The sequence below is a fragment of the Psammomys obesus genome, unplaced genomic scaffold (genome assembly GCF_907164565.1).
Source record: "Psammomys obesus unplaced genomic scaffold, mPsaObe1.curated_primary_1811, whole genome shotgun sequence".
Classification (NCBI taxonomy): Eukaryota; Metazoa; Chordata; class Mammalia; order Rodentia; family Muridae; genus Psammomys; species Psammomys obesus.
In genome coordinates this window covers 47,046,523-47,074,410 of record NW_026585504.1, presented here as the reverse complement: position 1 = coordinate 47,074,410, position 27,888 = coordinate 47,046,523, and the positions used below count along the sequence as shown (strand labels likewise).

The window sequence follows — 27,888 nt, the reverse complement described above, 5'->3', positions numbered from 1 at the left end:
TTTTTTTTTTGAGGACAAAATTATACACTTAATAAATATTAAAAAGAAGCACACACAGATGCTACAATTGCTTTTTTTTATGTACAGATAGTGATTGTGTGTGATTAACCAAAATAGATATGAAATATACGATCTTAAAGTGAAGTGAGTTTTACTAATGCGTCAGTCGGTCAGGTCACTTACTGAGGAAGTGACACCTTGGCTGGGCTCTTGATGCTGGCTGCGGTGGCTGAGCAGAATGTGATGATGCTCTGGAGAACAGCACACACGGAAGACACCAGATGCCTCAGGACATTTGAGAGGTTTGTTCATGGCTGCTTTTCTTTTGGAATTCACTCAAAGCTTCTAACAGAATTTACTGAAAGATTGTTGCTTTATTGAAGTAGAGTTCTTACTGCTGTAGTGGGATGGATCTCAGAATACATTAGGTCTTGTGCTTGGTTCTAGGCCTACGATGGACGCTCTAAGGTTGGCAAATTCAGCTTTTGCTGTTGACTTCTTCAAACAACTAGCTGAAAAAGAGCCAGCAGGAAATGTTCTCTTTTCTCCAATATGCCTCTCCACTTCTCTCTCGCTTGCTCAAGTAGGTGCCAAAGGCGACACAGCAAATGAAATTGCACAGGTAAGCTGCCCATGCCTTGTTTTGATGTTGAATGGGGATAGCTATCGGAATTCATAGTCAGTGCCTAAGTAAAAGTAAAAGTATGGCCGGAACTATTCAGGACAGAGAGCTATCATTTCACAGAGCACCTTTAATCTTTCCTAAGAAATGACATTCATTTATTGGTAGCAGAACCTATATTTAGAACAGGTACTAGATTGGGATGGAGAACATTGGGACCTGACAGGTGTTTCATTCACCTGTGGCTGTCAGCGCAGCATGCAACATCTCTCACCTGACATAGTTGAAGATCAATCAGGATGACTTAGTAGTTTACTTAGTAAATGGGGAAAAGCGATCCCCTGCCCCCTGCCCTACATTCAGAGAACAAAGCACTGCTCCTCTAAACAAAATTTATTTAGAACATCAAACTTAATATTAAGATGCTAACCCAATTACCTTCTACCCTAGAGTATATGCAGTCTCAGAAGTAACATTTTAAATGATCTGTCTTCAAACTAGGATAGATAAATAAAATAAACCACATGCACATATGTTTTGGAACCCTGGGGGCTTGATTTGAGAGGCATGGACTAAAGTAAAGTTTCCTATGCAAACACATACATATGTATATAGATGTTTCAGAGTTTCTTACTCTCAAGTTGGATGGCTTCATTGCTTGCTGTTTTGAGACCTCGTAAGCTATTAGATGGTAGGTGCACTTCCAATTTCTGTTTTTTCCCTTATGCAGATTGATGTAAAGTTTAAAGGGAAAAAAAAACCTTTTCTTTTTACAAATCCATCAGTATTTAAAATTTGGTTCACCTTGACCAGTATTCTTAAAATTATGACTCATAAAACATCAACTTGGTCAGGATGGGAAATGGAATGAGGTAAAAGTGACTGGTTCAGTCCTGGGGAGAGGAGCTGCATTTTCCCACGTGAACTCCTCATCTCTGTGTGCTGTGAACCCAGATTGCACTCTTCACTTCTCATCTCTTTTTCCAGAAGGACTGAAGCAGCAGAAGTGGGCATGGAGTCCATGCCTCAACCACAGGAAGCTATTTCCCTGCATGTGACCTATTTGTCTTTGCCAGCTCACCTGGTCCTTTAGCAATATTAACTTTTCTTAATTATTGAGAACATAAATATATGTATTCGATGAAACTTGGTCATGTCCATCCCCATTCACCCCTCTAGCTCCCTTTAAATCCTCCTGCAACATGACTTTTTCCCAGCTTCATGTTTTTTTTTTTTTTTTTTTTCTGATAATCCATTTAACCCAATCAGTGGTGACTATATGTTTATAGGTGTAAAGCCATCCACTAAGGCATGGGGAAGGTACCAGTGTATTCTTGCAGTTCTGGTTAGAGAAGGCCCCTATTGCAGCGGGCAGCAGTCAATGCTGAGATGCATAACTGGTCAACGTTCCGAGAATAAGAGGCTGAGTGCTTAGTCCTAAATGCGACCTCTTTCTTGGCCCCTCCTGCCCTCACAACACCCAGGCTCAGGAAATGTGCAAGAGGAGGCAGAGGAATGTAAGAGATGGAGGATGAGAGGAGTTCTGTGAGTTGCAAACCTCTGGACTTATCATGGTCAGGATATTCATGAACTCACAGTAGCTTTGCGTACCTGCATAAGACTGAGTAAGATGGACCCAGCCCAAATCCTGGCACATCAGGGACATGCTTTCTACATCTCATTCTTTACTGAGGACCTACAGATGCATTTTTTTCAAATCATGGAATTTGGTGATACAATTCAGGTCCTCGTGCTTGCAGGGCAAGCACTTTAACTCTCTAATTCCCCAAACATTTTTTTTTAAATAATGGATTTTTTTTTCTCTTAACAGGTCCTTCATTTTGAGAATGTCAAAGATGTACCCTTTGGATTCCAAACAGTCACTTCTGATGTTAACAAGCTCAGTTCCTTTTACTCTTTGAAACTAATCAAGCGACTCTACGTGGACAAATCTCTGAACCCTTCTACAGTAAGTTTTTTATGACAGCAGGCTGGGACTTGTCCCCAGGAGGGGCATTTCACACTGCTGGACCCACACCTTGTTCCAGTGCACTTCCTCTCTGCAGTGTCAGCTATGATATGAGGCTACTGCAGCTGGTGAATGTTGGGGGATGTAGTCATATCTGGCTCAGAATACAGAGAAGTGTGTTCCCCTTGCCCATCAAGCGTTAACATGACCCCAATGGAAGGTCCAACGGTCTGATAAATGGATCTCCATAAGGGGCTCAAGACAACTTTCAACAAGCCCCGTCCTTATTCAGTGGAACACATGGCCTGATGATGTCTTCAACTTCCCAGTTCATTTTTAAAAAATGGCCCAGGTATATTTTAGAATCAGTAAGAAAATAACCACTACAAATGATCAGTTTCCAATAGATGTGAATCGATGTTGTATTCCCAGGATGGACATTTGGACAAAGCTGCTGTAGTCATTTAAGCCAAGTCATTTCTTGAAGCAGGCATATGCAAAACATTTTGATCCACTCTTGTGAGACTACAGAGTTTAGTCCTTGCTGTCCTGGACTCTCTTTGTAGACCAGGCTGGTCTCAGACTCATAGCGATCTGATTGCCTCTGCCTCCTGAGTGCTGGGATTAAAGGTTGGACTTGGTGGCTCATGCTCCCCTCCCCTTCCTCTTTTTTGAATACTAGTTTTTAAATCTCTATTTAAACACATAACCAAAATTCTTCATTATAGGACATTTCCTTCTCTGGTAATGTAGGGCTGACTCAGCTTCTGTTTCTGTGGTCAGAATTTCAAGCTTCTAGATTGCTAAGCCATGCATGACAATGTTCTACATTCAGTATTTGTTTTTGTGTAAGATCTTTGGGAGCTAAGTTATTAGATATTGTTGAGAATTAACTCTTGTGGCTTGAAGACACATAGGCACAACTAATTTTGTTCCAGTTGTCACTTGGGAAATTGAAGAAAATTGAGATGTGAGTTTAAGCTGGTCCTGGAAACATTTCAAAATCTCCCTGAGTGATACTTAAAGACTTTTGTCTTTGGCAGTGTCAGTGGAGGCTCTTTACCTTGCAGTCTTTCTGATGTTTTTAGGTAGTGCTGGCCATCTCAGTCAGTCCAAAGCTGAGTTTCAATTAACTGGAGCTAAGCTAATTGGCTAAGACTGTTGCTACTGTGAAGGAGTTCAGAGACCGAGTGACATGGCATTCAAGTCCTGTTAGATTGGTTGGACTTGCATCCCACAGTTAGAATTATTTCTACCAAACTAGGAGCTTAAGCCTTTCTTTTCTTTTCCTTTTTTATTTATCTTTTCCTCCTTTCCCCTTACCTCCTTTTCCTTCCCTCTCCCACCCCTCCCTTCCTTTCTTTTCCCTTTTATTTCCTCTTCTCTCCTTTTCCTTCCATTCCTTTCCCCTTTTCATTCTTCTCTTTCCCCTTTCCCTTTTTCCTCTCTCCCCTCTCCTCCCTTCCTTCCTTTCCTCCTCTTGCCCTTTTCCTTCCTTTCTCTTCCTCTTTCTCTGTCTTTTCTTGTTTCTCCTACTGTGTAATACTAGCAAATGTACTAGTTAATAGTACAAACAAATATGCTCTGGGGACCTGAATCTAACCATTCAAATATTTGTTGAAAGCCTAAATCTGTGGCCTCAGATCCCCTGCGTCAAGATCGGAGGGGGTAGGATTTGCGTTTAAACATGAGTTAGAGTTAGACACAGACATGCTGCTGTTTTTGTTACAGCCCTATGTTTCACACTTGAATGCACAGATGAAACTCTGAGAAATCTTGCTAAGATGACCAGTCTAAGGACCAGTCAAGAGGCCTAAGAGTTCATTCCAACAATATCCTAGATAATGGTTGATTCCTGATCTTTGGATCACATTTTGATTGCCAGGATTCTAAAGAATATTCATTTATTTCAGTGAGGATAAAGGTTTCCTTTTCATTGTTTATTTATAATATATGTTGCATTCAGTTTTTTGTTTTTGTTGCTGTGATAAAATACCATCCAGAAACAACTTAATGAAATAAAGATTTATTTGGATCCAAGTTTCACAGGGTTTACCCCATGGCTGCTTTTTAGCATTTTCTTGGGCAGAAACAGCAGTAGGAGCATGTAGTAGAAGATAGCTGTTCACAGCACCAAGTACCAGGAAGTAGAGAATGACAGGAACCGGAGATAATATTATCCTCAGGGATCCCAGTGACATATTTCCTCCAGTTAGGCCCTGTTTCCCAAATTTTATAGAAAGTCTCAAAATAGTGTCACAAGCTTAGAATTAAGTGTTCAAACCCTAAGTGGCTGAGGCATGTTTTAGATTAAACCCTCAACTATATACTTACATTAAGTATATACTAATATAAGAAATATTTTTTAAATAACTGGGATTCATAGTATAATTATATATTTAATATAATATTTCTTTTGTTTTTGATGAAGCTGATATCCAGTTGATAATTTAATAATTGATATGCTTTATAATTGATGAAACAAAACGTCTAATACAAAGAAAATACTTATTTCTACATGAGGCTTCATGTAGTCTGACCAATTTCCAAAATGTATGTATAGTAATAGATATTTAATGAATCTGTTTCTTAGCTCGGTGTAATTCTGCATTAGCTCCGTGTGCATTTCCAAAGAGCATTGTGATTTTGTGAACTGGATGTTTTGCAGGAATTTATCAGTTCTATAAAAAGACCATATGCAAATGAATTGGAAACTGTTGACTTCAAAGATAAACTGGAAGAAACGAAAGGTCAAATTAACAGCTCCATTAAGGAGCTCACAGATGGTAAGCACCCTGTAATGCTTGCTATACACGGCCAAGTCAAGAGGCTCTCCCTGCTTAAGAATCCTTGCTCCAAGCTTAAAAATGCTGGACATCTGGAAGCTTCCTTAGATGATTTTAGTACCTCGCTAAATCCTTTGCTCGTCAAGCCTTGTCAACAACTTGAGTTTCTGGGCAGCCCTGTATCAGCCCATTGCTTGGCAAATGGTGCACTGCTGTCAGTGCGCTTTTCCCTGCTCACTGACAAGTTACCACACGCCCTGGTAGAGGCCCAGCTGTTCTTTTTATACTGTGGGTTTTGGCAAATCATGAAGCCAGGCTTTTAAGTCTGGAAATGGAAAGATGATCTACTTCTAACCAATAATCTACTTCTAACTAAAAAAACTTTTACAACCTTATCAAAAATGAAAAGGGACAAAGAGTTTTAGGCAAATGTAAATCTAGAACAAAGCCAAAACTAGCAATCACAGTGGAAGTTTGTCCTCAGCCCCACAACTATTCAGGCTGCTGCTGAGTTGCAGAGTCCATCCTTGCTTCCCACGGTGCCCTCTCGGCCCTCGCTGACCTTCCTTCACCTCCCCCTGTTAAAAGTCCCCATGAGATGTCTTCCTTGCCAGGAAAAAAATTGGAACTAAGATGGTTTGGAGCAATCAGTGACTAGATCTCCTTTCCTACAGATGTGTTTATGGTGTTTGTAGATGGGGAGCCTGTTGGGAAACAGAAAGCAATTATGAAGGACTGGCAGTCACTGCTGGCTATGGGGGGATACACTGCTGGGCTGAACGAGCAGCCGCAGGAGATTTAGATGAATAACTGCTAATGTGGTTTCCTATAATCATTTACAGGCCGCTTTGAGAACATTTTATCAGAGAACAATATAAGTGACCAGACGAAAATCCTTGTTGTCAATGCCGCCTACTTTGTTGGAAAGTGGATGAAGAAATTTCCTGAGTCAGAAACAAAAGAATGTCCGTTCAGAGTCAACAAGGTATGTGCAGCATAAAGTAGGAAGTAGATTCCAAGTCATGTCACTAGAACACAACAGAGGAATGGTCTCTGTGGGAAAAATAAAGATGTACAGAAATCAGAGGATAAAGGAAAAAAAAAAAAGAAAGCAGACAAAGCAAAGTGGAGGCCTCTGGATTATTGGGAAGGGTTGGCCACTTAGGAATTGGGTTTCTGACTCAGTAACTTCACTTTGATCTCATTTTCTTACTTACCTGACAATATAATACATTTATCCCCATCCCGCATCTCTTCTTTCTTTCTCTCCCTTCTTCCTTTCTTTCTCTCCTTTCTTTCTTTCTTTCTTTCTTTCTTTCTTTCTTTCTTTCTTTCTTTCTTTCTTTCTTTCTTTCTTTCTCTCTCTCTTCTTTCTTTCTTTCTTTCTTTCTTTCTTTCTTTCTTTCTTTCTTTCTTTCTTTCTTTCTTTCTTTCTTTCTTTCTTTCTTTCTTTCTTTCTTTCTGAGTAGCCCAGCTTAAAGCATTTATAATACGGTTGACTATGATGAAAAAAAGTATAGTTTTACTCATCTACGCTACTGGGAATCATTACACGAAGAGTTACCTTGTTTTTCAGGGCAGTCTCATTTATACTATGAGGTGGATGTATTAAAACAAATATTCATAAATAAAGAGACTTTTTTTGAGACAGGATTTCTCTGTGTAGCCTTAGCTGTCCTGGACTCACTTTGTAGACCAGGCTGTCTTCGAGCTCACAGTGATCCATCTGCCTCTGCCCTCCCCAGTGCCAGAATTACAAGCGTATGCCACCGCACCAGGTGCACCAAAAGAGCCTTTTGTAAAATAAATTAAACCAAAGAACTTTCTTATGAATTGGAAAAGTTTTGAGGGAACTTAGCGTAGCCCAGGCATCTGGCTGTGATTTGGTCTTGGCTGGTAGGATGTGACTTGTGTGAGGACTCAGGCCTGGGCCAGGAAGATGCCTCAGCAGGTAAAGGAACTTAACTGCCAACTCTCATAGCTTGTCTTCGCTCCCACAAACCCACAAGGAAGAAAAAGAGAAAAGACTTTTGCAAGTTGTTCTGACTTCCACATGTGTACATGTGCCATGTGCTTGCATACATGTGCGCATACTCACACACATGAATAAATGTAATAACAACAAAAGAGAACTCAGGCCTGAAGCAATTAACACTTCAGCTGCCACACTCAAGCTATCTTTCTTTGTAGATGTTATGCATCGCTTTTTTTCCCCCAGTGTTCTGTTTCTCCCAGATCCTTACCAAATAGCATCTTTTCAGTGGACTTAGAGAGGGGCAGGAAGGAGATGAGGGAGGGAGGGTGAGATTGGGAAGAAATGAGGGAAGGGGCTACTGCTGGGATACAAAGTAAATAAATTGTAATTAATAAAAAAATACAAAAAAAGAAAAAAAATAAATTTATTCTCATTATATTCTCTCTTCTTCCTTAACCCTAGTACAACCTTCCTACCTTCCTCCCCACCCAACTTCATGATGTTTTCTCTGTGTCAAAAATAAAAAAAACCCCAACCAAACAAGAAAAACAACAAACACACAAACAACTAAAACCAAACCAAAATAATAAAAAAAAGAAATAATAAACAAAAAGCCTATGTGTTGGCCAACTCCTCCCGAGCAGGGAACCTGCTGTGTCTGGAAGATGCTACCTTGTTGGAGTCACCTACTACTTCTGGCTTTTACAATCTTTCTGCCTCTTCTTCTGGATAGACCTCTGACCTTGAAGGGAGAGGTTAGATAGAGACACTTAGGGCGGAGTGCTCTGAAGGCTCTCACTCTCTACAGATTGTCCAACTGTGGGTTTCCTTCTTAATTACCATCTACTTCAAGATGAGAATTCTCAGATGATGGCTGAGTAATGCCCTGATGTGTGAGTATAGCAATATGTCATTAGGAGTCATTTTATTGCTATGTTCCTTTAGCAGAATAATAGTAGTAGGCTTTCCCTTGCGTCCATAACCTGTCTAGTCTCAAGTTCCTAAAGCTAGAACCCAAGAGGAAAATCCCTTCCAATACCAACTTGGTCTGGGTTAGCTGGAGTGGTTTCCTATATTTTCTCATTCCCAAGGATTTTGTGCTCATACTCCACTCACCCCAAAGGTAATTTTCTTAAGACAAATTTGCTTTCCTAGTTCCTCCATTAATGCATGGACTTTAGAAGGGCAGGGACCTTGTCTTTTTTATCTCAGTGTCTTACAGCTAAGCGCTCTGCAATTTTTTTTTTTTTTTTTGGTGAATAATCAATCAATTTTCAAAGGTTAGCTTGAGAAATGTTTTAAGACAGTACTGTGTAGACTCTGACTTTTATCATATATCCAGATGACTGTGACCCTCTGATTCTCCCGTTCCTACCTTGCTAATGCTGAGATTATAGGCGTGCACCACCACACTTGGTTTATGTATTGCTGGGGATTCAAGCCCGAGCTTTGCATGCTAGGCACGTATTCGACAAACTGAGCCACAGCCTCATCCCAAAAGTCAGTGTCAGATAAACACAACAGTCCACGACTCTACAGTCTCTTGGGGAGGGAAAAATGCTGTTATTGTTCCTAATAGATTCGAAATCTCACAGGGTGCTGGGTTGGGGGCAGATGATCCTCCTACTTTCTTTCCCTGAGTCTCTTGACTGCAGTGGACTAACTGGCTGGTCAGGGCAGGACTGGCTGCACACAAGACTCATGTCTGTGACAACTGCCACACACATTAGACACTTCAGACACTGCCTTGTGCACACACAGGATTTTACGTGGCTCTGGACATTCTTAGTGTTGTCTTTCATTAAGGGCTGGGGCAGCATGTATTTTACAGCCTCTGTTTTTCCAGGGGTCAGGATCATCCTGCTACTAGACATGTCAAGATGAGAAAGCTAAGCTTGATTGATGGTTGATGTTCCTCTCTGGGAAGGGCTGGCAACATGTGGCTGATGGTGTCTCTTACGAAATCCCCAGGATCACTTTATGGAGTGTCAGTTGGTGGAACTTGGACTCTGATCATGTTAAGATTTGTAGTTTCTGTATTTGCAAAAGTGCTAAAGCATGTTTCTGAAAGGAAAGGCAGAAATGTGCTATTCCTTTATTCTAGGTATTAAATCATAAAGCGAGGTAACATCAGAGCCTGGCAGCCTAGACCCTGAACAGAATTATTGGGGTTTGATGTCATGGTATTTCAGTGTCTACCTAATAAGCCATTAAACCTGAATCTGACCTGCATGGGAAAACACTTCTAAATACAGGATGTATTATTTCTTTGCTGTGTCATTTGAACCACATTTGCCAATCAGTCCGTGTTTTGAGTGATAGTGCTGACAGTTTCAGATGTCCGTCGGTGTCTCCCTTAGAGGCTGGACTACGATGATGAAGTTATAGTAGGAGCTTAACGTAATGCCTATTCTGAAAAATTATCTTCAGATCTACAAGTTTTGCACCTTTTATCTAACAGTGTGAGACCAGAAGTGGTTTTGAATTTTTAGATTTTTTTTTCAGATTTTGTAATATTTCTATTCATTTGATGGGTGTTGAACCCAAATCTAACTGAGAAATTTTCTTATGTTTCATATAGATCTTAGAAAGATAGTTTGAAAATAATTTTATACATTTTCTCTCCCCCTCCCTTTCATGCTCTTTCCCTCATAAGAGCGTCCCAGGATGCAGACAGTGTGGATTCTCCTGCATGTGCCATACATAATTCTCCAAAACCACAAGAGAAGTTTGTGTATGCCTGTCTTTATCATCATTTCTATCTTTATTTATGTATCTGTCTCTTTATCACCTAAATCCATATCTATGTTTGTATATATGTATTTTTATATGTGTGTGTACTTATGTATTATTTTATAAATTGAAAATTAACCCTTTCAAAAATTTCCTTTTTAACAGACAGATACCAGACCAGTACAAATGATGAATCTCGAGGCTACATTCTGTTTGGGCAACATTGATGACATCAACTCTAAGATCATAGAGCTTCCTTTCCAGAACAAGCACCTCAGCATGCTCATCGTGCTCCCCAAGGATGTGGAGGATGAGTCCACGGGCCTGGAGAAGGTCAGCAGGCAGCTGGGCACTTACACAAGAGAACCCCAATATAGTAAAGGCAGTGTGAGGATAGGGCCCTGTAGGGTTCAGAGGAACTCACCAAAGCCCTGCCTCAACACCTCAGTTCAGTCATCTTCAAAGGTTTTGAGGTCCATTCTGTGTCTTTTATTCTTTAAAGTGAAAAACAGCCAATATTTACTTGTCATTTACAATGGGCCAAAATGTCTATTAAATTCTTCAAATAGCTTTCTTATTTAGTTTTTATAACTTCCTTATGAATTAGAAATTACTACCATGTTCTTGTTTACCAGGGAGGAAGGGAGCCAGAGTGTGGGCAATCCATGGCTATATGATAAATCAATGATCTGAAGACCAAAAAATTGATCCCACTGGAAAATGGGTTCTTGATCTATGCTCAAGTGGGGAACAGACATTCCATCAGTTGAAGAACTAGTTAACTATAATGATTACTTTGATCCTAGTGATATGTACCAAGCAAAAGTGAGAATATTGATTGAAAAGTAATTGTTGTAGTTTAATAAAAGAATAAATTGTTCCTTCCCCATTTTAAAAAATGTGCTTGCAGCGGTTTGTGATTACCTTGCCCTTCAGCTTTCATTTGCACCAGCGCGATAACAGGTGTACAGTACGGTTCTGTGTTAGCAGCAGCAGTTAGCGACTATCATTCTCGGTGGCATTTGTGGGAAGGTCAAGGAGCAATTTAATTCCATTTGCTCCATGAAGAGTTTTATGACTAAGTTATTTTATGCTTAGTTGCACATCTATCTTTTAAACCAGTTGAAGTAGTTGCACTTATCATTTGTGACCTTAAAGAGTGAATCATAGCTAGTTGAAGTTCCCATTATAAAAAAAGAGAAAGAATAGCTTTTAATTAACTTTGATGGTATGCCTAGATCATGCACAATATGAGCTCCTTTGTAGAGAAATTATAGCAAACAGGAAGGAGAGCTGTATGAAAGCTTCTAATTTTACATTCACTTCACTCTTGCATATGTGACATCACAAGCTACATGTCTGTTTCTGAAAAACTACTTTATGACTTGAGAGCTAAAAACCATGTTCTCATAAATGTTACTGAGAAGAAAGCCTTCTTGCAGGGTGGGAAAGTGAAACCGGGGTGGCTGGGAGATCTCATATGAGGATGTTGTCTCAGTACTGATGTATCTTCAGATTAAGACTGATTTAGGTTCTTTAGAACTGGACCTAAATTAACACTTTCTAATTTTTAATCAAGGTAGTTTTTTTTTTTTTTAACAATCAGAAGAGAAGTAAATAAAATTAAGTGCTTTTCCTTTCATCCTTCAGATTGAAAAGCAACTCAATCCTGACACCCTGTTGCAGTGGACCAATCCCAGCACCATGGCCAATGCCAAAGTCAAGCTCTCGCTCCCGAAGTTCAAGGTGGAAAAGACCATTGATCCCAAGGCTAGTCTCGAAAGCCTTGGGCTAAAAAATCTCTTCGATGAAAACACATCTGATTTCTCTGGAATGTCAGAGACCAAGGGAGTGTCCCTATCAAATGTGATTCATAGAGTGTGCCTAGAAATAACTGAAGACGGTGGAGAGTCCATCGAGGTGCCAGGATCCCGAATCTTACAGCACAAGGATGAATTCAATGCTGACCACCCATTTATTTATCTCATTAGACACAACAAAACACGAAACATCATTTTCTTTGGCAAATTCTGTTCTCCTTAAATGGCAGGGCCTTGCCAAGTGTCAGGTAACTTGTCTGTAGTTGCATATCTCTGTAAACTTTTTATCCAGACAATCACTGTCTAAACAATAAATTGTTAATTTTGCTGAATCAGGAAGCAGTTGATACTTGTCATATGTAGCCTTCACACTAACAGACACTTCTTTTCCAATCCCTCTTTGTTTTCCTTTGTCAAAACAAATAGCACATACTTGTAATGAAAGGGAAGCCACATTAGAAAATATGTGTTCTTTATTTGTCAAAGCATCTGGAGCTATGGACAAAAATGCAGTCTTCAAGAGAGGAATTCCTGAAAAGTTGATGTGGAGGACATTATTCTCAGGACTTTGCCTTCACTGAGATAAAGAATGTCCTAGACATTTTTACTCTTTTAAAGCCTTAACGCACTCTAGAGTATAAGGCCCACAAAATTACCCTTTTCCAGTGAAATTTGTGTACATGGCACAATGCTGTAAGTCCACATGTCTTCATGTTAAAGCCTGAGAAGCAGTTTTATTTTTATTTTTATTTTCAAGATCTTAAGAGGAGACGTTAGAAAGACGACATGTTGTAAATACTATATATTAAAAACTCCACATATAGGTTCTGGAATATTACCCTATAAGACAAAACCTTAGTATTTCTTCTGTAAATATAGATTATTCACACAAAATGGGTACATAAAGATAGTTCACAAGTAATCAAATTTTTCTGAAAAATGAGTAATTTGTCAGTTTATGGAAACAATTTGCAGAACATTCTCACTCTTGAAGTGTTGGATAAAGAATTCTGGGCCATTTTAATTGAAGACCAAGACTCTAGGGGAAAGCTCAGCTTTTACAAAAATTGGTTTTCATATTTTTCCTGGCAGTTCTACCTGGTCATTTGGGTGATGCTGTTGCTGGCAGGGCTTCTAACCAGATTACAAGGTTCCTAACACCTCCAACGTCAACTTAACATCTACAGGGATTCTCATGATGATAAGAGTTTTGTGGTCAATGAAGGACCTTTCCTCGTTGTCTAATGTAACAGTGGGAAAGGGAAGGATCCCAAACCTTCAGAAAACACAAACAAAACTATTTCAGCACCCACAATGCTTCGGCATATATTTTTTTCCATTTAAAAATCTAGCTTTTTCAGATAGCAGTTTGTAATCTACACAAATAATTTATAAAATGGTTCTGATAAGTTAGCTATGTTGCAACAACCTAATTTTTAAATTCACTACCAAAAAGGAAGTATTTGTGGAAGCTTTTCTTATATGTCTTCCCTTATCAAATTTCTTGCCATTTATTGTAAATAAGGTTCTTTTTCTTCCAAAGGTTCAATGGTGACCTCTTTCTGTGCTATTGACAATAAAATATTATTAAATTATATGCCTTGTTCTTTCTCTATTGGTTTAGAATTACTATCTTGAAATAGAATCAAGACATCTGTTTATTATAAACATTTATATATGTAAATCCCTGTGCAGAGGTGGTTAATGTGGACTAAAAGGAATACAAATGAGTCATGTCCTTGTTATTCTCCTTTCTTGCCATTGCTTATTTGATCTGTTTATTCCAACAAAGAGAAGACCAGGATGGTGTCAGAATCATTCAAGCACTCACAAGTTGAAACCACAGCCACCTAAGAGGACATATATCTCCTCTAGAAAGCCTTTTCCCTTTGGGTCCTTCCTCAAAATGTAACTGTCCTAAGATCCGTAAGCATGAGATGCTTTCTTAGTTGGTGCATTTCCCCCCAGAGTCATGTTTGGTTTTTTTCAATTACTTTTAATGTCCTTGAACCTAATCACGAACAAAGTGAAAGTATCTTCTCTTGCAATGAGTGTTCAAACACCTCCATGTTATAAAAGGGACATAACCTCTTGTATAGGATCCTCCCTCTTGTTCATTCCCCACTTTCAACCTACAAATAAAAGGTGAGTGAGTGAAGATGAAGGAAGAGCCTGAGGCCAAGGGCTCAGGGCACTGCAGATGTCTCCAGGAATTCGGAAAACAATGACAGTTTTGGTCAGCACTTTCCTGGGACAGTCTACATGGTTTCCAACCCTAGAGAACTTCTGCCCTCTAGGGGATATTTTTGTTGTCACTTTCAGGAGAACATCTCTAGCTCTGGTTACTACCTGCAATGGCAAGTGACCCCTTCTCCCTGAAGAGTGTTATCCATCTCACCATGCCCAAGGTGCCTGAGGAGATACCAAGGGGGCACTTGCTAAAAGACAAATATAGTGAGGGCATCTCTGAGGTAAATAAAGAAGAAAGGTTTGGAAGTGGCGTAGAGGATGAAGGATGCCTTTTTTTTCTGTCTGCTGTAATGAAGCCTAAAAATTATTTGATTGGTTATTTTGGCAGAGGCTACTTGGAGGACCTATCTGGTGGGTGTAGTGTATGAGTCCCACTCAGATTAAATGGTATTTAGAGTTTTGCAAGGAAACTGCAGGCGAACTAACACCTGGCTCTGTTCATTCTCAATAGCAGACTACAATGACTCCAATCAAGCAAGGCCTTCCTGCCGTTCCTTGTTCTCCATGCTCTGTACGCATGTGGCATGGAGCAGGAGGATCTGTGTGGTGGAGAAGAGTAGGAAAGACACCCACTCCTACTGCCTTTCTCCATGAGTTAGTAGGTTCTGGTCAGATCCAGCTGTAGAGGATAGTGGAGTAGAAAGGACTCAATCCTGATTTAGATTTCTAAGTTTGTTCATTTCTGGAAATGTCCATATGATGTATGACAGTGGCTTGGGGAACTTTAGCTTATGATGGGGAAGGGGTTTCTCTAGGTCAATGGTTCTTAATCTCCCTAATACTGCTACCCTTCAATATAGTTCCCCATGTTGTACTGACCCCTAACCATGACATTATTTTCATTGCTACTCCATAACTGTAATTTTGCTGTTGTAAACCATATTGCAATGTTTCTATATGGTCTTAGGTCTTATGAAAGAATTGGTCAACCTCTAGAGGTCGTGACCCACAGGTTGAGAAGCACTTCTCTAGGTGTATAAGAATGAGGTTAAACCAATAAAAAAATGGAGCACAGAACTAAACAGAGAATCTCAACAGAGGAATCTTGAGTGGCCAAGAAGCACTCAAAGAAATGTTCAGCTTCCTTAGTCATCAGGAAATGCAAATCAAAATGACTCTAAGATTCCATCTTACACCTGTCAGAATGTGTAAGATCAAAATCCCAAGAGACAGCACATGCTGGCAAGGGTGTGGAGAAAAGGGAACACCCCTCCATTGCTGGTGGGAATGTAAACTTGTTCAACCACTTTTGAAATCAATCTGGTGTTTTCTTAAAATTGGGAGTAGTTCTACCTCAAGACCCAGCTGTACCTCTCCAAAGACCTCCACCATACAACAAGGATACTTGCTCAACTATGTTCATAGCAGCTTTATTCACAATAGCCAGAATCTGGAAACAACCTAGATGTTTCTCAACCAAAGATTGGATAAAGAAATTGTGGTGCATTTACACAATGAATACTACTCATCTATCAAAAAGAAAGAAATCATGAAACTTGCCAGCAAATGGATGGAACTAGAAAAGATCATCCTGAATGAGGTAACCAAGACCCGGGGAGACACACATGGTATTTACTCACCTATAAATGGATTTGTGCCATATATTACAGGATAAGCATAGCACAAGGCACAGACCCAAAGAAGATAAGTAACATGGAGGATCCAAGGGAGGATGCATAAATCTCACTCAGAAGGGGAGCTAGAATAGACAGAGGTAGTGGCTGAAGAGAAGGAACAATGTAGGAGAGGGGCGCAGACAGGAGGGTGGAGACCAGACCTGGAGAGTGAGGGGGCCTGAGGACAGTCCTATAGAGAAAAGAGAAACTGAAGGTGGGGATATCTCTGTGACAAGCTGGAGACCTAAGTCATGGTAGGCTCCTGGGAGGATACGAGGGGGGCTCCAACAGAGATTCCTAGTAGCAGAGACCATAGAGACTGAAGAGGACTAATCTAACTAGATTAGTCTTCTAGCAGAGGGAGGGGAACACCAACCTACCCACAAAAACTTTGACCCAAAATTTACCCTGCCTACAAGATGTGCAGGGGTAAAGATAGAGTAGATAGAGCAGAGACTGAGGGAAAGCCCAACCAATGCCTGGCCCAACCAAAGACCCACCCCATCAGAGTGCCAGCTCCTGACACTATGAATGATGCTCTGCTAAGCTTACTGACAGGAGCCCATCAGAGTTGTCCTTCCTGAGGCTCTCCCCAGGACCACCTCAAAACACACTGAGACTCACAAACAAACATTGGGCTATGCTTAGGGAGTCTTGTGGAGAAGTGGAAGGAAAGAGAAAAAGGACACAGAGTGGACAGGAGCTCCATAAGGAGATCAAGAGTGCCAATTAACCAGGGTCCAGAGGGATTTGCTGAGACTGAAGCATCAACCAAGGACCATGCATGAACTGGAACTAGGCTCCATGTGCTTGTAGACACAGGGTGAACAGGAGACAATGTGCAAAGGACAAATACAAATGATCTCCAAATGGCATTTGGATACCTTTCCTCACAAGCTCTAAGTTTGAAAAGTATTTCATTACTGTACTAATCTGTGTTGAAGGGACCTGTTACATGTGTAATTTTTGGACTGAGTGAGGTGGGATTTAAGAGGGCTGACAGTTACTTTCTGTGTCCAGGGAATTAATAATTTAACTGGATAAGCTACACTAAGAATGACCTCTAATAATAGCAAATCCAACATTCATCACCTATTCATGTCAGTCAAAACACTGGAAAAAAAAAATCCCCAATGGCAGTGTAGCATTAAGCAGTCTTCCCCCGGGATTTCACAGGAGTTGGCTGCATCAATGAGCATTTGTTTCATGTAACACCCCAAGAAGCCAGTGATATATGACAGAGTCTCCTGGAAGAAGCTGGGGCTCTTATAGCTTGCAGCAACGCAATTACCTCTTGACTTGTCCTTTCACGAAACAACGTCGCCCTCTGTATGTTGAGTATGTGTGGGCAGCTGGGTGAGGTTTCCACACTGTCTATGCCTATACACCCCAGAAGGATTCTCAGAAACTCTTCTGGGCTTGCCTCTTTGGCTCCATGCCACCCCCATCTCCAGGGTAAGCTCCTGTCCACCTGTTGGACACACAGAGACACTGTCTGTCCTGGTTTTGTACTCTGCATACACGTATCACCTTTCTAGTTGGCCGTGCAAACATCTACCACATTGCTACATGCAATTCTTGATCATATTTCTCATTGCTGTGCTGTTTCTTAAAGCTGTGAATGAATTAAATTCTGAATTCATATTGCCATTTATTTCTATTCTTTTATTAATGGGCACATGGGAGTTTACAGTATGTCCGTAACTGATGCTATCATGAACACTGTGATACTTTTGAGGTTATATATATATATTTGTTTGTAGCTTAACTTATAAAACTCATATATATATCATGTATAATAGATGTATATACATATACTCATGTATAATATATGAGCTACTTGAGAGTCAGCCTATTGAGCCACAGGAAACACAAACATTCCGCTTTGGTAAATAGACACTTTCCACAGTGGTTTTTATTTTTATTTTTTACCAGCACCTACCTATTGCTATTAGAGTATTATTTACAGACACTGCTTTTTGCAACCATGATATCTAGCATAACTTTTCATTCCTCTAGTGATTATTATTAGCTAGGCTATTTGCTAAGGATGATGTATATTGTGATTCAGCTTCCAGAATAGTCCTCTGACAACCTGTGTGAGATAGAGAGGAATGAAATGAAGCAAAAATTCACTGTGTGCATGAACAAAGCAAAATTTACCACCAGGATCAAAACTCCAGTGCTCTCACTCCACAGTCTATACTTTTAATTACTAGGACCCCAAGATAAAACCTCTTCTTCATAAATAACCATTCAAAGACAGGTTTTATTTTTCTGTCTAGAAATGATCTAGAAACTACATGGATAGCATTCTTATTATTGGCATCACCCCATTGACGTAGAAGGAGGTAGGTGTTTCACTGCTCTGTAGCTTTTGTTCTCTGTCACCACCTTCTGCCCTGACAGTGGTTTCCTAAGCTTCTTTTGCATGAGGAGTGTGAAATATTTCACTAAGTGACAGCTCTCTTCACAGGATCTGGACAAGAACACAAAACACTGTTCCACACTAGAAATGAAAAGGATACAGCCTGTTCTGAAACTACCACTGCTCCCAAGAGTCTTACCAGACCCACCAGATACCCATCCTGCTGCTTCTGTGGGCTCCTTATGGTTCCCAAATAAGGGAATTGTTACTGCCTATCATAGCAAACTTTGGGAATACTCAGCCAGCTTGCCCTGGAAACTGAACGGAGAGAATAAAACACAAACTTATTGGACTGTCACATGGGTGTTGAATTCTTGAATTTCAACATCCAACCCACATCTTATGAGGGGCTCAGGTTTTAGTGTAGAAGTAGGAGGGAATCTTTAGCTCAGTGACTTCTGAGGCTCCTTTTGGTACCCACGAACCACAGAGTCAAGGTAAAGCCAGAAGCTATCTAGTGGAAACATGCAATCTCCTCCATCTTTCCAAAGCATGGTCAAGGACCTGTCATTTACCCTTGACCCTGGGAATATTTTTGTCTCCTGAGATGAAGAAGCCTAGTTACTATAGATCACTTGAGAAAAACGTTGGGAATGTCTGTGATAAGGATTCTCCATGCCAATTCTCAAATCCCTCATTAATGGTTAAATGACTTTACTCTAGTGAGCCCCAAATGGTTTTGGAAGGGAGGGAAAAGTCAAGGGAAATTCATTAACCTTTGGCAGGCACCACACAGTTGCTTTGTGTGCCCATTTATGACCACAGATATATTTCTTCATCTGCAGGGCACCAGCCTTTCCCTCTTCTTTTGGGCTAACCCATATATGTGTGCCACAGTTGTGTAGGTTGACCCCTGTAAAAGGGTATCCAGTAGAGAGGGTGAAGGGGGCTGAAGGCAAGCTTGCATTTAACTCACATATATATTGAGTTGTGTCTTTCTGAGGAAGATTCACATCTTTTGAGTTCACAGAAAGGCACTGTGCAGGCTAGCAATGGCCTATTTATTATTCAGTAAAACTTGCCAAAGTAATGTCATAACACGATCAATACCACCATTATTATAGCTGACATCAACACCATCAGTTCAGTTGTTTACTTTTTATAACAGAACAACCCTATGTAAAATGAGCCCAATTAGAAGTCAATATTTCCGGAGAGTATAAGGTGATGGGGAATAGTCCATGCTTAGGGAGACATGTATGCCTTGAGGACAGAGGACAAGTGAAGGGCACAGGACAGCTCCCTATACTCACTGAGCCCTGATAACAGCGGAGTATGTTGTAATGAGTAACCAGTTCTTATGTGATGACAAGTTGAGAGCTATCTGAATGGCTTGGTTTTCATCCTTGCCTCCAACTCAGTCAACTTGTGGTTTAAAAAAGGTCAGTGGTCTTGCTAACTTCATCATTCTTTAGGAAAGTCTTTTGCACAAAGCGAATTTCATGCTTAAGAACCAAGAATGTGTGTTCTTTGAGCAGTGATACTAGTCAAGCCACATGAGTAAACAGGACTTTTTTCTTTGTCAAAAGCCTGTTGGTGATTGCTAACTTTGACCAGCTGTTTGAGGGCAGGCCATGGGAAGTGAGGACGAGCTATTTTCCCCTGCCCTTAATTCATCTTCTTTGCTGACTCATGGGAAAGCTAGAACTCAATGGGCATGGTGATTGGGTCAGTGCTTTTCCAGGTAGAGAACAGGTTTTCCCATCTTTGGGGAGGCATCATTGCAAAATCAGTGGCATGAAAGCCAGCCTGCCTAAGCTGCTGCACAAGAGATTATTCTGAGTGCATATTCCTCACCACAGCTCATCTTAGTGAGGACCAGTAGTGGGGTTACAGTTAGCATGGTATGAGCGTCACATTTCTAATGGTTTTAAGTAACCATGTTCAATGATAATAGTTTTGTCACTCAATGAAGTTAAAGATCCAAGAGAGTGTATAATAGGAAGCTGCTTTGCCACATAGCCATTAAACCACCAGTCCAGACTTCCAAGGATGTTTTCACCAACCTACTAATTCATTTATTCATTAACTCATCGGATATAGGTTTATCATGTTCCATCCAGTCAACTGTGGGGTGAGACAAGAATAAGACATGGAGGTCAGAGCCCTGTCAGGAAGGATGACAGGAATCAGTGCGTAACTTGGGTTTCAGAGGAACTGGAGAACACATGGAGGACCCTGCTCCATATGAAGGAACTTTCCAGAGCTGCGCTGAGTCTGAGATGCCCATCAGGCATCAGGGGTGTGAGGGAAGCAAGAGGAGGAAGAGCATATGACCATGAGTTGAGAAAAAAAAACACTTAAAGAAAGCATTAATTATGCCCATAGCTTCAGAGGTTTAGTTAATTATCCTAATGGTGGAGAGCATGGCTGCAGCAGTCGTTGTAGCTGAGAGTTCTATGTCCAGATCTGGGCATGGAATGGCCTTTTGAAACCTCAAAGCCCACATTCACAATAACACACAAAGCAAACTGTACTAAAATCACCAACCAGATGAAAGTTGTCTCTACACAACTCTTCAAAGAACCACAAATGTCTCTTTCATGCGTCACAATTTTGTGCATGAAGCTGCAGAAGGGATTCCTCGGCAGCATCCTGAGAAATGTGATAAAAACAAAACAAAACAAAAAAACCCCACTCAGATCATATGACTTTCTGAACGAATCAGCTCATTTATAAATTTCAGTTTGCACAGAAGCTACTTATTAATGCCTCTAATTGTGGGGACACTGAATGAAATTAGAATTCGGGGCATTGAGCTGGTCCAAATAGAAAATCAAGATGGTTTCAACTGTATGATTCATAAAGTTTTTGGAATGTCCAGAAAATGGAGCACGTTTGATGTTATTAGGAATCAACTGTGAACTCACATAACAGTTCAGTGTTGAAGATAAAATGATATACTTCTCCCTGGAGCAGCAGAAAGATAGATTCCCAAGTGTCAGTGGCAGCTCTGCAGTGGGAGCCACAGCAATGAGCAAGTGGGTGACGGAGAGATGGAACATGCGGTAGAGAGATGAGAGAAAGAGCAAAGCTGGCAAACTGTGGAGAGAGGTAGACCTCAATCAGCAATGGCAGTGAGGAACCGGTGGAGATGAGGAGCCTGCACAGCACCCGAGGCCATGGTGATGTTCAGACCTGTGCTGCTGCCAAGGGCCATGTCTGGGTCTGTGGCCCTTCCTGCCCACATTCAGGGTCTGAGCTGATGTCTGTGGCCCCTGTTTCCCCTGAAGGCCAGCCAGATGCCAGTGGTCTGGGCAGCTGCTTGAGACTATGTTCATGTCCAGGGGTTGTGCTGGCAGTGGGGCCCAAACTTGTCTGAGTGGCCTGTATTGTCACCTGAGGACATGGTAACTTCCTGGCCCCAGGCTGTCACCGAGGGCCATGTCTGGATCCATGCAGATGTCTGTGATCTGGGAGACCACCCGAGACCATGTGTATGTCTGAGAGCCAGGCTGCCACCAGGGAACATATGGATCTGAGTGTCCTGCCCTGCCACTTGAGGCCATGTGTCATCTGGACCAATGCTGTCTCCTGGGGCCATGACTGTGCCCATGGTCCTATTGCAGCCAGGATCTGTGCTGATGGTCAAGGCTGTGTTACCATCAAAGGCCATGCAGAGGTCCCTGGTCTGGGCTGACACCGAGGCCATATGGGTGTCTGAGCACTGTGCTGAGCTGGCCCCAGTGGTGTGGGTACAGGAGATCTGGCGGGCTGACCGATTCAGCTTCCACCCAGGCCCGGATCCAGGGCTCTGAGTTAGTCCACCTCAGCATTTACCCTATCGAAGAACTGCTGCAGATCCAAAGCTGTAGGCTCTCCAAGACACGGGGCAACAACAGGATATCCAGAGAGTCCTGGTGAGAACACAGTAGTGTTGATAGGGTAGCAGGAGCCAGAGGCCTGGAACCAGAGCAGTGACTCATTGCAATGCACATTTTCCGGTAAAGCTGTCTGGGTAAAATGCAAGAGGGTACATCGTGACACACCACAGCTTTAAAATCTTTTTTTAATTTATATTTACTTATTTTTTTTTAAGTTTTGTTTTGGAGGAGAGGTTTTAAGGACAGAGGGCGGAGATGTGTAGGATTGGGGTACATGATGGGGTACATTGATTCACAAAGAATCAATAAAAAAAGTTTAAAAAATAAACAAATAGAATGAAAAAATACATACTTCTATGATATCAGCATGAACAAAGGCTTTGATAACTTAATGTTAGTCAGAAGAAGTGATGCTTTCCACACTTTAAAAATGCCTATATCAACAATGGACTTGGAAGTAGTTCTAAGGCTGGGAAACTTATAACTATGTCCGAAATAGCAGATGCAATTATAAATGTTCATACAATAGCTACAGGGTTTTAGTGAAGTCTTCTTCCACTGGGTTTTAGGAACGTTTGAAATGTCGAAGGACTATATTGTAAAGTGACTCATGGCTTAATCGTAATGTTAAGATTTTGTGTTTTTGTTAAGCAAATAATTTACAGTTTGATTGTAATTGTTTAAAATTCACTCATACTCACTGCAAAACAAAACAAAACAAAAACAAACAAACCAAAAAAAAAAAAAGTGTTGCACTCCATTTCTAGTCATCCTGGGCTGAACCAGCCTGAGGGCCACAGGTTAGACGCTCCAAGCCTTTAGTGACCCAATCTCCCTCTCAGTGCTTTTGGATAATTGCGCTTGTCAAAAGCAGAGATGGCAGACAAGAGGACATTAAAAACGGTTACTGAAAACTGAAGGAGGAATCCGAACAACTTTAGAAATAAGAATTTCTCAAGTGTGTACAAGGCAGGTTCTCAAAACCTGCAGCTGTGTTTTGGGAATATCTCAATTTTTGAGAAGACCCTTTTGGGATAATTTTTATATTTAGCTGAATAAATCAATATTTTAAGCCAAAAGAGAGTGAAAATAAGACTGTGAAATTGATGATTTCCACTGTGGTGGTGCTTAATCTCAGCTTTCGGCAGGCAGAGGCAGGTGGATTCCCAGGAGTTTGACGCTAGCTTGTTCTAGTCACAATCAGTTCCGGAATAACCAGAGGCTCCCTCAAAATATTTTTTTCAGTGCATATCTGTGTGAGGTGTATGTGTGTGGTTTATGTAGGGAGGCCCGTAATGTGCGTGTGCGTGTGAGTGTGAGGAGACTAGAAGAGGAATAGGGTGTCCTGTTCTTATCACTTTCCACTTCATGTCCTTAAAATAGGGTCTCTCCACAAACCCCAGTTTCCCACTGCACTGGAGTTACACGTATGCAAGCAGCGTTTTATGGGTGGTTGCTGGGGCTCTGGACTTAAGCTCTCAAGCTTGCACAGCATGGTCGCCCATCGAACAACCCCGTCAGTCTCTCAAGAAGAACTTCTAGCGATAACTCACTAGATACTTTCTGGGTTGTTGAAGAGGCCAGAGCCGTGCCATTGGAGCCGAGTTATTTACATATCAAATACCAAGCAGTTTGAACCCGGTTGTCCCTCATGGAGGAGAATTTCCAGATTACCTTTTATTTTTAATTTTTTAAACAAGTTCAAAATTTTAATTATGAGACACAGCTTTGAAGGGAATTTCTGGATATTTTAAATTTAAAATGAACACCACATTTAAAAGATGATAGTGTCCAAAAGATTTAGTGTCCAAAATTTTAAAACATTGTTGAACTAACATGACAATTCTGCTTATGTTTGTGCAATTTTGAACACGTCGATGATTAATGTAAGTATTTTCCACACTTCACTGGGTGAAAACAGATGCAGGCTTTTTTTTTTTTTAATAAAAATATTTTTTGAGAAGTTTTGTTTTTTGGTATAGAGGTCTAGCACTAAAACTAAAACAATTGCCAATCAAGAAATCATTTATCTCTATGTACATATGCCTTTATCTGTAATTGAAATTTCTTTGGTGCTCTTTGGTCTTTTCAAGTGTTTTAGTTTGGGAGAATAATTCTACGTAGTCGGGTGGAAGAGTCAAATTATTGACAAGGAAGGAACTTTTTATTTATTAAATTTTTATGTGAGAATTTCACACAGGGATGTAAAGGATTCTGATTGCTCCAGCCCACTGCCTCACGCCCTTCTCATTCCTTCCAACCACAGCCCTCCATCCTTACCTGTCCCTTTGGAAGGTTCAGTTCACAATTTCATTTTGCTTGTGACCCTTCCGGTTTAACCCCGCCTATCTGTGACCCCTGGACTGGACCTATCCATGGAGCTTTCAAATAGTCTCTTGTGCTGCCTCGGCTTCTGTGCAGGTGTTGTTTTGTCCAGCGTGAGCTCTTCATTTTGGGCTGTTACCTCAGCCCTGATACAACAGAAAGGGTTGTTTTCATATGTCTGTGTGGATAACAGGGACGAATAAGGGAGGGCGGGCCTAGGATGAGGCTGAGGACCAGAATTCACTGCGGGAGGACTCTTGGCCATGGATGCCCAGGACTTCGGAAGCAGTGAGCAGCCCACATCCAAGCTGTAGTCAGTCCTGCTCTAATTGCCTCTGGTTTGCAGCCTCTCTGAGGCCCCGTACTTGGAAATCATAAATTAGTCAAAGTTTATCACTCAGGAACCCCCGCAACTTGCAAAATTGTCTCTGTGGCTTGTTTCCTCCAAACAGTGTCAATCGCTAGTTTGTCGTAGCCCAAAGTCAATGTGTATGAAGACCAAGCGTCATCGGCCAGCTGCTCCTGTCATCTTCCACTAGATGGCGACATTCGTCGCGCTACGGAGGGGCTGAATGCTCAGCTGTAATCCTTGGAAGATCTGTCAACTCTGAAGCGCCTTAGACCTTCGGCCTGCCTCTCGGGGAGGGGGGGGGGGGGCGACGTTTTTCAAGTGAGAAACACACGGTGCATCTCTTCTTAAACGATAACATGTCTTAAAGTTTTGTATTAGGCACCTGACACCCCATCTATTGTTTTCATTACGATGTGAGTGCCTACATGAGCTCCATCTTCAAACACTGTAAAGTGCACAACAGTACAGAGCCGTTGACTATAGGGGCGATGCTGCTCAGCGGACTTACCGATTTAATCTTTACGGACTGACCTTTCATACCTGTGAATTACAAGGCTGGCATTTTCCTTCTTACCCTCACCTCCCAACAAGAAGCTATTCAGAGTCCATGATGTTGACCATGATGACATCAATTTTGGATTCATGTGTGAAAATTGCACACACGTTTGGGGCACTGTGCAATATTTTGAAGCATGTACATGAGCACCTTAAATTTGACTATTTCATCTGCGAATGATGAAATCCTGCTGTACCTGTCTTTCTGGGATGGTTGAGGTCATGTGTCATATTTTGTCATCCCATCCACGATATCAGTACTGTAGAATTTATTCCTTTTAAAATGCTGAGAGGGTTGTAAGTTTTATTTTTATTATTAGGTCGTTGAGATTTGGTGTGTGTGAGGAAGAGGTTGAGACAGGGTTACTCTCTGTAGCCTTGGCTGTCCCAGAACTCACTCTGTAGACCAGGTTGGCCTTAAACTCACAGAGATGTACCTAAGCGTCTCTGCCTCCTGAGTGCTGGGATTAAAGAAGGGAGCCATCATTGTCCGGCTCTTTGAGAATTTTACACAATGTATTTTGATCATATTCATCTTCCACTCCTCCCCTGCCTCCTTCTGGATCCATATCCAAGTGTTCTCTCTCTGTCTCTCTGTCTCTCTCTGTCCCTCACCCATTGAGCCCAGCTTTTGCTTTCCATACACTCCCAGGAAAGGGGCCATCCAATGGAGCATAGTTGACTTACCAGGGTGTGGGTGAGTGTCATATCCTCAAATCAAACTGTGTCTCCCTGCAGCTATCAATTGGCAAGTGCTTCTCAGCTAGGGACTTTGTGGCCTACCCCCCTCTCCTCCATGCTGGAATTTTATTTGGCTTGGACTTGCACAGGTCTTGTGCATGCTGTCACTACTGTTGTGTGTTCTTTTGTGGCACCACCATAGTGTGTCGAGAAAACACTGTATCCTTGTAATTACCCACAACCTCTGGCCCGTACGGTCTTCCTGCCCCTCCTCCCGCAATGATCCCTAAGCTCTGGGAGTAGGAAGTGTGATACAGATGTCACAGCCTCTCAGTCTCTGCACCGTCGCCAGCGCTGGATTTGTGTTATCCGCCATCTGCTGAAGAAATAAAAAGCTTCGCTAATGAGCAGTGAGAGATACACAATCTGAGCACAGCAACACATCATTAGAAGTTGAGTTACAGTTATTTTCAGTTAGCAGAAAAGTAATGTTCTTTTTTAGGGTTTATAATCTATCTAGCTTCCAATTTCCCAACTTTCTTGCAATTACTTGTTATCTTTGGACTTTTTGATAACAACTGTCCACACAGGTGTGTAACTGTCTCTCATTGTGTCTCTGGTTGGTGTTCGCTGAGAGATTAGTGACGTTAAACACTTTTCATATACCTATTGGCACCTTTATATCTTCTTTGAAGAAATGTCTATTCAAGTCATTAACACATATTACAGTCAGGCTGTTATTACTCTTGAGTTGCAGGAGCTCCTCCTATATATTTTGGTGATTAGACCACCGGGACCTTTTGTTATGATCCAATTCCTTGAATTTTATTCCTAGCTCTTTGCTGCTCACTCTCCAGCATTTATCTTCCATGGGTCCCTGGAGCTCCAACCATGCTCAGCATCTCTGTGGACTCCTGTGCATGACTGGAACTCACAATCTCTCCCACATGCTTGCTTGCCTTCCTCCCTTCCCTTTATTTGAATAGAACAACAACAGCTACCCAAATGCCACTCTGCACTCACCATTTTCTGTAAAACATTTTACTGTCAAGATGCACAAACATTTTCTCACATTAGTCTTCCCCCTTTCTGCATGTGTGTATGCCTCTGTGCACAGAGAAGGCCAGAGGTCAAAGGCATCTTTTTCTATCACTTTCTGTCCTATTTTTTTGAGAGATGTTCTTTCACTGACCCTGCTGCTCACTGATTGGCTGAATGGCTGGCCAGTGAAGTAGCTGCCTGTCTTTGACTCATTTCCAGGTGAGTGCAGCCTCACCTGTATTTATGTGGGTGCTAGTGTCCAGACTCCAGCACATCAACCCTCTAAGATGTTCCTCTGGCCCATCATTAGTTTTTGTAAGTGTAATTTTATGCATTCTTTACCTCTCTATCTGAACTCTGTGGCCACCTGATCAGAGTTTCAAATTGCTACACATATTCCTTTTTCTCCTCCTCCCATTTTCCCCACATCACAGCCATATATGCGCGTGCACACACACACACACACACACACAACACACACACACACACACACACACAAATACCACTTACAAAGGGATATATATCATATGCATCATGTATCCATCTGTGAAGAAATTTCTAAAGATGTATGCAGAAATATATATTTTGTTTTCCTTCCCCACACTACTGCTTCAAGAGAGGATAGAAGCCTTGAGCTTTCTGTTGCGTACAGCATCTCCAGTGCCCACAGGGCTTGTGGCAAAGTATGTGCTGAGTAAGTAAGTGTTTATTGAAGGGACAAGTTCTCCACTGAACCAATAATGGGGCCAGAGCAATGCTAGGTGGCTGTTAGCGTACATCTTTGTCCTGTATGCTCTTTCATGGGCTGGGAACAATGTCCTCAGCAAAAAGTATAGACTGAGGATTGGGTAAATGTGCAGTTTCATATAGAAATTGGAGATAATGTCAGAGGAGACGAAAGAAAAAAAAAA

The 27,888-nt window shown here is 41.3% G+C and overlaps 1 protein-coding gene across 1 annotated transcript; it reads left to right on the top strand.

Moving 5' to 3' along the window:
* The first annotated feature begins 454 nt into the window (after positions 1-454).
* On the top strand, positions 455-12,128 carry Serpinb5 (serpin family B member 5). The gene is made up of 6 exons (XM_055605064.1): positions 455-622; positions 2,454-2,591; positions 5,260-5,377; positions 6,220-6,362; positions 10,251-10,418; positions 11,736-12,128. The coding sequence occupies exons 1-6, from the start codon at positions 455-457 to the stop codon at positions 12,126-12,128; spliced, it is 1,128 nt and encodes a 375-aa protein (XP_055461039.1).
* Positions 12,129-27,888: the final 15,760 nt, after the last annotated feature.

Bases quoted from the DNA above. Each gene is read 5' to 3' on its own strand.
- Serpinb5 (XM_055605064.1), top strand. From the start codon at position 455: ATGGACGCTCTAAGGTTGGCAAATTCAGCTTTTGCTGTTGACTTCTTC. The intron at 5,378-6,219 runs GTAAGCACCCTG...AATCATTTACAG, and splicing joins CATTAAGGAGCTCACAGATG to GCCGCTTTGAGAACATTTTA. The intron at 10,419-11,735 runs GTCAGCAGGCAG...TTCATCCTTCAG, and splicing joins AGTCCACGGGCCTGGAGAAG to ATTGAAAAGCAACTCAATCC.